The sequence below is a fragment of the Pistacia vera genome, unplaced genomic scaffold (genome assembly GCF_008641045.1).
Source record: "Pistacia vera cultivar Batoury unplaced genomic scaffold, PisVer_v2 Contig549, whole genome shotgun sequence".
NCBI classification, from domain to species: Eukaryota; Viridiplantae; Streptophyta; class Magnoliopsida; order Sapindales; family Anacardiaceae; genus Pistacia; species Pistacia vera.
Window position 1 is genome coordinate 244,063 of NW_022196389.1, and position 10,042 is coordinate 254,104.

Below are 10,042 nucleotides of genomic sequence, written 5' to 3' on the forward strand. Positions count from 1 at the left end.
AAAATATTATGATGTTTTATATTTAATTTCATTATATATTATAAAATTTTAAAGTTATTAAGTAGGAAATAATGGTCCCCACTCGTCATTCATTAAATCCGCATAATTATTCGATCCCTCTTTGTGTTTTTGTTGCATGCATGGATGAAATGTAGCCAGACAATTTTACAAGGATCTTAATCACTCATGCCTTGAAAGGTCATAATCATAAAACAACCCTTTTAAATATCTTACTTTATACTCAGCTTCAAAATTAAATATTAACCCATTGAAGCTTTTCTGGTTAGTAAATTCCAAGGCTTATATAGTGCAGGTGACTGTTGCGGAGATAGAGATGTATTGGAGACAATTACTGCAATTATTTAGGAGACATTACCAAGTGTTTTTACTGTTCATAAAATAATAAAGTTTAGGGAAAAAGAGAATGAATGAATACTAGAAGAAAGAGATGGAAAGATTCTTCCAAAACTTCATATATACACAACCACATTTTTTTTTTTTTTTTTTTTTTGAACCGACTGTGAGGGGAATATATTAGATAAAAGTCAGATAATTAATGAATATAAGATTACCCCTAATTGGAGGTAGGTATATATTGGATCTTATCTCTTAAACTTAATGCATGTATACATAAACATCCATCATCTATCATCTATCACAGATTCTAGTTATTATTTCAAATCTTTTGTTATTAATTGGTTGAGTAATACATCCTTTTCTGTAATGTTAACGACTTGCTGTATCTGTAGCTGAGGTAAATGGTAGTTATGTGGGCTAGTATCCTTAATGTGGTGGATGTCAAAGGGTCTAGTTACATCGAACTGTGGCCACAGAGCTGGGGGTTGGTTTAAGTAAATAAGGTTGCACACCTATGTGAACAGTTATAATTTTTTACTTAATGATAAACGCTTAATATCGATGATAAAATAAAATATCCTGCAAACTTGATGCACACACAAACTGACAAACACCCATACACCAGGAGATTCTGTTGTTAACTCATTTCAGGCACAATTTTCCTGTAGGGTCAACTCCTCTTAGCTTATAAAATGCTCTAGTGCACAGAGTATTAAAATTGCCAACTCTCCTTTCAGACTGAAACTTAATTTTGCTTATAGCATGAAAATTGCCAACTTTCTTTTCAGACTGAAACTTGTTTTGTTTAGGGGTTAGGTGGTCCCAATCTCAACTCAAAGAGTGGCTTCTTTGTGTACTTGCTCCACAAAACAGTATCCGTTTCTTCGCAAGTTTGCGTTTTGATGCTGTTTTGATTAATTGTTTAGTTTTGTGTTCATATTTGAAGAGAGTTTGATTATTTGAGAGAGAGGGGAGAGTATGTCTGGGAGGTTTGGATCAAAATGTTATGGGAATTTGAGATTAACAGTAGTAGTTTTGGTTGGCTTGCTTGTTTTAGCTTCTGTGATTGCTTCAGCTGAATCAAGTTTGAAAGAAGAAACTAAAAGACATGATGAAAATGAAGAAGCTGAAGATAATCAAGAAACGAAACCATCTTCTCCAAAAACTCGGTCAGGTTACAGACATGTTTGGCCTGTAAGTCCATTAATCTATCTTTCTAAAACCTGTAATAACCATTGTTCAAGTGATAATGCTCTGTATTTTGTATATTTGATTTTCTTTATCATTCATGATTTCTGAAATTTGGATGATAGGACATGGAAATTGGGTGGAGAATTGTGGTGGGTAGCATAATTGCATTCCTTGGAGCAGCTTGTGGGAGTGTAGGAGGTGTCGGTGGAGGTGGCATATTTGTTCCTATGCTTGCCTTGATCATTGGATTCGATGCAAAATCATCGACAGCACTCTCAAAATGTAAGACAGATTAACTCTTTTATGGTGAATTCAATCTTCATTGTTTGAGAATTTGGTCAATAGAATGAGGGCTAAAGGGTTTAAAGCAAATTTCAGAATTGTTTTACATGCTGATTTCTTTTTGTTTGCTCAGGTATGATCACAGGTACAGCAGTAGCTACAGTTGTCTATAATCTGAGGCAAAGGCATCCAACACTCGATCAACCTGTCATCGATTATGACCTTGCACTTTTATTTCAACCAATGTTGGTGCTTGGAATCAGTATTGGAGTTGCTTTCAATGTGATTTTCGCCGATTGGATGATCACAGTTTTGCTAATTATTCTGTTCTTAGGTATTTTGTTTTTGAGTTTCACTTTTCTCTTAGTTTTCCGTTTGGATAAACATCTTGATTAGAAATGGTTGATCTGCAGTTATGTCTACTAAGGCATTCTTGAGAGGAATTGAAACCTGGAAAAAGGAAACCATATCAAAAAAGGTAGATAATTATCTATTTTATTTGTCATTATCAATGAAAAATAATTCTTAATGTCAATTTATAGGGAATTTATTCATGTTCTTATTCATCTAACTTTCTTTTGTACCTTGCTTCTCTTAATACTGATTCTCCAGGAGGCTGCTAAACGCTTGGAATTAAATAGTGAGTCAATTTTTGTTTATTTTTTGTAGTTTTAGGTGAGTGTTGAAAATTATTCTTCAAGCTAATTTAATTCTTGATCAGGTACTGGAAATCAAGTAGAAGAATTCAAATGCGAACCCGAGTCTTTAAGCAACACAACTCCAAAAGAAACCAAGGAACCTATAAAAACAAAGGTAAGAAGGCTTGTAAAGTGAAACATTTTCGTTTTCAAGTAAGTTTCAGGACTGATTTGATATGTAACTTTATCAGTTCTCCGTTCTTGATAATATTTACTGGAAAGAGCTTGGAATTCTGGTTGCTGTCTGGGTTATAATCCTTGCACTGCAGATTGCTAAGGTATTTTCCGGCTATAAATGTACTTACATCTCCTTCAAATGCCTATTTCATATTGCTTTTATGTATTGGGCTGAACTGATGGAATTCCCAACCGTTTTGGTACAGAATTACACAACAACCTGTTCTACGCTATTCTGGACCTTAAACATCTTACAGCTACCAGTAGCTGGTGGAGTTAGTCTATACGAGGCTGTTAGCTTGTACAAAGGACGGAGAAGGATTGCGTCGAAGGGAGACGTAGTCACGAACTGGCGAGTATATCAGTTGGTTCTTTGTTGTGCTTGTGGTATAACGGCTGGTGTAGTTGGTGGACTTCTTGGTCTTGGTGGAGGATTCATTTTAGGTCCTCTATTTTTGGAGCTTGGAATCCCTCCTCAGGTGTATAGTCTTATCCCGCAATCAAGTTTGTGTACAGAACTAAAATTTTGATCTTTAATTTTCATTCATTCTTGAACTGATTTGTTGAGGACTTTCATGTAGGTGTCAAGTGCCACAGCCACCTTTGCCATGACATTTTCTGCATCAATGTCTGTCATAGAGTATTACCTGCTAAAACGTTTTCCCATCCCTTATGGTATATAGCTTATGAGCAAATCATAGATTTCTTTTCCCTGGAAAGTTAAACATATTAACTTATTATTGTTACTTGATTGCACAGCTCTCTACTTCTTCTCCGTGACGACCATTGCAGCGTTAGTAGGTCAACATTTGGTGAACAAGTTGATAGATATATTAGGCAGAGCATCTATAATCATCTTCACTCTGTCCTTCACTATCTTTGTGAGCGCATTATCACTAGGTATGTAATTGCCATTCATTTATCGACTCTAACTTCAGATTATCGGACTGTGCCTGAGATTACGATTTCACGGGGGATTTTTCTTTTGTTTCGTAACAGGTGGAGTAGGCTTGGTGAAAATGATTGAAAGGATTCAGCACAAGGAGTACATGGGGTTTGATAATCTTTGTTCATATACTTAATTGTGTGGGCAACAAGAGGGAACGGACATATAATATAGGAAATCTGGAGGACGATTCTTTCTCAAGGTCACAAATTGAAGGACTAACACTTATTAGGAGTGAAGTCTTGAATTCAAGTCTTACAAGCTGTGACTAGTTTCTTAGTGAAACCATTCTAATTTGACTGTATTTTATCGACATTGCTCAAGGGATTTTTAGTTTACACATTGAAATCGATCCATTTTTTAATCAACACCATCTTTAGAAATCGAAATAGTAGATGGGAATGTCACTTTTATTAATTACAGGGTTGATGAATTGTGCACAAACCTTTCAGTTAATCATGACAACAAGAGTTTTTTGAATACTAAATTGATGTCATCCTCAAGGGGCAGAGAGTAACAAGTCAAAAGGCAATGCAGTAATAGAAATGCAATGAATGGTAAAAAGAAGAAAGGAATTACAAATTTTAATCGACCATTCACAAAATTGTAAAAAAACCATCTTGTTTTACATATTTCAAATGATAAAAAATGTCAATCTGCTAACTATTTTTTCACGGTTGAGAGCCCTGGAGCGTTTGGGTTCGGTCTTGTTTGGTAAAAAATTAAACATCCCACATCGCTTAGGAGGGAGGGGCTTGGGCTAGTTAAATACCAAGAGAACCCCTTGATAGTCAAAACGTATTTTGGGCTTGAACAGGAATTCTTGGGCCTAAAAAAAAAAAAAAAAACCGTGAGAGATTCGGAGTATCCAAATTGTTAAAACGGACAATATCTTGACTGTGTTGGCCGCCAGTAGGCCGTAGTGTTACAGAAAATGTATGAATGAAAGGGCAAAAATATAAGCAGAGGGAAGCTCACCAAACAAACCAACCATTGCATTCCTCTCCAGTCCCTTTCTGATGCAATTCTTTTGGAACAAAGCTGTTCGAAAGTTGATTTATCTCGCTGAGTCATCCACAGTTGCTAAGTGAAAAGAAACAATATTGGAGTAAAGTCATTTCACTAAGACATGAAATATAGCATTTGGTCTGAAACTAAGGAAAAGAAAAAAACATAAACTTAACGGTCACAATGAAGTAGCGTTATATAGAGGATTAGAGGTAACGTGAAGGACTGTTACTGAGTAATTTAAATCTTTAAGGAAGCCCATTTAGAACAATCTTCTATGTAGTAAGGACGGGCTACGGCCTACAAACATATCTGAGATGGGCCAAGTGTTGGGCCTACTGATGGATATAAGGTTAAAATGTAGCCCGTTTCAGTAGAAGGGATTTTCATTATAATTCATTTTACATTTATGAATTAATTAACAAAATATTATGGATGTTTTATATTTAATTTCATTATATATTATAAAATTTTAAAGTTATTAAGTAGGAAATATATGTACCTAATTATACTTTAAGAAAGAAAAAATTACATTATGAAGTATATATTATATTCTGTCACTTAATTTTTTATTTTTTTTTGGTTCATTAGGGATGTCCAAGTTGGTTTGTGCGAATCTCAACTAATCTCTCAGGACCCTAGAACTATCAACCAGATAAGAGCCTCAGTGGCAAGGCACGTAGCCACATAGTGGGTTGTAATTGCAAATAAATTATATTTCTGATAAATTTTATTATAAATTTTTCAACTTTGATGTTTTGAACTCATTGACTCAAAATCCTGGCTACGTTCCTCCCAATGGCCACCCCTTTTAGTGCCTAGGAGTAAGGGTGAGTAGTTTCGTGTACCCTGTACTTTTTGAAATAACCGAAACCAACCGGTTCCTAAGATTTGGAACCGAAATTGAAACTGATTGGTTCTAGTTCCTAGAAAGCTGAAATCGGAATCTAAAACATAGGTTCCGGTTTCGGGTACCCAAAATAATTTTAAGTACTCCCTACTTTTAAAAAAAATAACAAATACATCCCCCCAAATATTACAAAAATTACAATTAAGTCCCGGTTCCTACCGAGTTCTACCCTTTATCCATGCTTATCCTTACCTAGGAGAACTTGAACTCAAGAGTTCATGGAACTTCTTTTGCTTTTTTATCATGAGGTCACTCACATGTGATTATTCTATTCTATCACGTAATTGTAAACCTAATTTTGATAATCTAATAGGAAACTGTAATAGAATCTTTTTTTTTTCTTTTTTTTTTTTTTAAGGCCCTGCCCTGCAAATTTTTATGTAAAGAAATTTAAAAAAAAAAAAAAATTGTCCATTCTATTCTAGATGATGGCAAATTAGATTCAACTAATTTGAGATAATTCCAGCTTCTTTTGTGTCCAGAACGTTTCATTTTCATGATAATGTAGGGTTGTTGGTTTGGTGGAGATCTAAATTGTTAGATTAATTAAGATATAATTTTATCCAATCGTTCTCATGTGGTTGTTTAATTTTTGGTAATGCTTTCAAAATCATAAACTAATGTATGTACCTTTTATAATATCATATTACAAAAAGTCAGCAAAAGAATTTAAGCTAAATCTTAGAATTTTCTAGTACATACATCTAATCAAACAATTTTATTTATATAAAATAATTAACTTGTATATTAGGTAGTAACATTATCGAGTTGGTATAGATTATTAGATGCGATCAATGTTGCNATATTTGTATAGCTAAAATGCAAACATAGCTATACAAACTATTCTTCATGGCTATAAAGGCAAAGCTTTTGCTACAAGCTTATTATTGTTATGGCAAAAACATTTAAATTTTTAGTTACATATTAATCTTATCTATAGCAAAAAATATAAACGGTTAGTTACGTAAGCAAAAAGTTACATGGCTAACGTTTAGCTACGATAAGCTATAAAACATTGCATTTATAGTTAAACCATTTAGCTACGCAAATTCATATATTTAGCTACAATTAAAGGCATGGCTAGAAATGCATAATGTTGTAGTGGGGTTTGATAAATTTTGGTTAGTTATGGAGTTAATTTTGAATATGGTTTAAAGAATTGATGAAACCCTAAAGCTCCGTTTGGTTCATTATTGGGTAGTTTTTAGAATAATATTTTGAAAAAAGTTAAATTAGATGGGTATTACGATGTAGAATTTTAAAAATTAACAAAAAATACCCTCTATGTTTATTTATTTACTAAACACCCCTATAATAAAATATTCAAAGTTAATAAAAATACCCCCAACCCACTCATTAAATACAGATAGCCGGCCACCACCGCCGAAGGGTGGCTGGAGTCGCCGTATTGGTACATGACCGGCTGGATCTTACTGGTCGTGTGCCGATATGACATTTTTTGGCCAGACCACCATGAATCTGGCTGGAAAAGGCCAGATCTACAGTTAGATCTGGTCATTGATGGCCAGATTTGGCCGCATTTGGTCGTCAATGGCCAAAGATCTGGCCTTTTTCGGCCAAATCCAAGGAAAATGCTAGATCGGTGCACTACCGGCCAGATTTAGCCAATAGTGCGCCATTACACCAGATTCCAGTCAGCTTCCGACAGTAGTGGTCAGAATCTGGTAAATTTGGGTTGCTGGGGTGTTTTTGTCAATTTTTTAATTTTTTTTTGGGGGTTGTTTATTTAAATTAACAAATTTAGGGGGATTAAAAGAAATTGAATAATTTAGAATTGTATTTTGAAAATAGGTGAACCAAACACCAATTTTGTGTTAACCTCTAGTTTTCCCAATATATGTACCAAACGGAGCCTAAGTTGTAGAGATTTGAGGATTTGGTTTAAGTTTCATATATTAGTTAATTACTTGATATTTAAAGTTAGATTTAATGAATTTTCATGGGTTTATGAGTTGAATTTTATTGAGTTAGTAGAAATTGTTTAAAAAACCTAAGTTATGAGTTGAATTTTGATAAAGTTGTGTTGTTTTTTTAATTGTAATTGCAAATAAATTTTATTTCTGATAAATTTTATTATAAATTTATCAACTTTGATGTTTTGAACTCATTGACTCAAAATCCTGGCTACGTCCCTCCTAGTGGCTATCCCTTTTAGTGCCTAGGAGTAGGAGTGAGTAGTTTCGTATACTCTGCAATATTTGAAAGAACCAAAACCGAAACCGTTCTCATGTGGTGAGTAGTTCTTTTGTGTCCAGAACGTTTAATTTTCATGATAATGTAGGGTTGTTGGTTTGGTGGAGATCTAAATTGTTAGACTAGTTAAGATATAATTTTATCCAACCGTTCTCATGTGGTTGTTAAATTTTTGGTAATGCTTTCAAAATCATAAACTAATGTATGTACCTTTTATAATATCATATTACAAAAAGTCAGCCAAAGAATTTGAGCTAAATCTTAGAATTTTCTAGTACATACATCTAATCAAACAATTTTATTTATATAAAATAATTAACTTGTATATTAGGTAGTAACATTATCGAGTTGGTATAAATTATTAGATGCCATCAATGTTTTGCTAGAGTTAACCACCTTGGGTGGTTTAGTGGAGCGATAGAGGCTCTTGAATGTATTATTCAAAAGGTTTTGAATTCAATTTCTCTTTATTACTAATAAGGTAGCCACTGAAAAGTTTACCCGATTATTAATTTGGGACCTCATGGGATTAGTTAAAGGTACACACAAACTAGTTCGAACAATCTCAGTCACCAAAAAAAAGAAAATATTGCTAGAGTTATTCATCAGCCTAAGACAGCCTTTTTTTTTTTTGGATCACTAGGGGTGTTTGGACCAGTTTGTACGCACCTCAACTAATCACTTAAAGTCCTAGAATTATCGATTGAGTAAGAGTTCTAGTGATCACTCTTATTAATACTTGGGATGGCTCAAAATCAATCACTCTTCAAACCTCTTTTTACTCTTTTATTATCAAATCATTCAATTGTGATTGACGTAAGGCTAAGTTGGTCCCCTCAACTCGTATAAAAATATTTTAAATTTTATATAAAAGACAGTCATTTCGTTTTCTAAAACCAATCTTAAGACAACTCGGTAAGCAAGTCGTTGTCTACACGTGTTTGAATGCCATAACAAAAACATGTGCACGCATCCCCCTAGAGGTCTCGAAATTCCATCACATCCCATTGAAAGAAAATGGATTTCTTGCACTCAACCACCATAGAAATTAATGCGACACAGTCAAACTCATGTATAGTGTAAATGAGTTCAAGATTTAATGCTCTTCGCATTAAAAACAACAATCGTAACTGACCAATCAGGCTTTCACGATCGTAAAAAATGATTTATTCATTACTCAAAATTTAATTTCGTGGGTCCAATGACAACCTAATTTTGAAATCCTCATTGAAATTTTTGCGGTTCAAATTAAGTTCATGATATGTGTACACAACCCTTTTGATGGTGATTGAAAATTGGTTGTTGCCTGTTTTATCTTCACATAATCTTTTGAAGCAAGATCCTTTTAGGACAATAGAAAAAAAATGTAATACATATAGATTATATTTTAAAAAAAAAAAAAAAAAAATTGGTGTCTTCGTTAGGTTCAATCCGTTCTTATAAGATTCATTGGTACTCGTTTACTCTAAATGGGGGTCTCTTAAATAAAAAATGGGTATTGCTACTTCCATAATGTGTATCAATTGAGTAGATATTGTCTATTTAATTTTAGTTTTTGAGCTTCCAACAAACATTTTTTATGTGAAGTTAACACTCAACCCCCACTTAATAGAGATTATCCGTTTTAAACTAAGAGTAAACAAAATTTTCCCACCCAAGGTTTGCCTTAATGACACTTACCCACCCAAATAGTTGAGGGGACATGAAATTCATCTGACTCAGATTTTTATTATATGACACACGATATAATATAAGCATACAATACACCATTAATATAGCGATTTTTGATTAATTTATTTGTCTATCCTAGTTAATTGCATAGACCAAACAACTGTTTTGAAAACATCAAATTATGATAGGATAAGGAACAAAGTGTATCACGTTCATTTTCTTATCCTTTTGAATTATAATTGGAGAGAGAGAGAGAGAGGGAGAGAGGTCTGTTTATGGTTGAGACTTGAGACCACATGATAAAATGAAACAAAATAGATAACTTGACACAACCCATTTGGAGACAAACAAACTAAAGTGTGACAACACAGATCTCAAAGTTCAAACCAAACCTAACTACATACGACCAAAGTTCAACAGTTTGGTCCGTTCAATCTACATAAGCTACAAGCAGAATAGCTTAAACATTTATCTTGCCAAGTAATGGAAGGATTTAATTTTTGGCAATTGCAGCTCAACCACAAAATATTTGATCCATCCACCGGTCTTGGTTTCAACTATCTTTCATGTAGATAAGTGCACGCTCTT

At 33.7% G+C, this 10,042-nt stretch overlaps 1 protein-coding gene across 1 annotated transcript; it reads left to right on the top strand.

Moving 5' to 3' along the window:
* The first annotated feature begins 955 nt into the window (after positions 1-955).
* Positions 956-4,060, top strand: LOC116107882 (sulfite exporter TauE/SafE family protein 3-like). The gene is made up of 11 exons (XM_031394156.1): positions 956-1,551; positions 1,671-1,830; positions 1,964-2,164; positions 2,244-2,308; positions 2,443-2,470; positions 2,552-2,643; positions 2,720-2,806; positions 2,912-3,184; positions 3,287-3,380; positions 3,465-3,605; positions 3,705-4,060. The coding sequence occupies exons 1-11, from the start codon at positions 1,336-1,338 to the stop codon at positions 3,785-3,787; spliced, it is 1,440 nt and encodes a 479-aa protein (XP_031250016.1). The 5' UTR covers positions 956-1,335; the 3' UTR covers positions 3,788-4,060.
* Positions 4,061-10,042: the final 5,982 nt, after the last annotated feature.

What these genes read in the sequence shown, in the direction of transcription:
- LOC116107882 (XM_031394156.1), top strand. Translation starts at nt 1,336, where the DNA reads ATGTCTGGGAGGTTTGGATCAAAATGTTATGGGAATTTGAGATTAACA. An exon ending in AGGAACCTATAAAAACAAAG is followed by an intron (nt 2,644 to 2,719) that starts GTAAGAAGGCTT and finishes TAACTTTATCAG; the next exon opens with TTCTCCGTTCTTGATAATAT. An exon ending in TTGCACTGCAGATTGCTAAG is followed by an intron (nt 2,807 to 2,911) that starts GTATTTTCCGGC and finishes GTTTTGGTACAG; the next exon opens with AATTACACAACAACCTGTTC.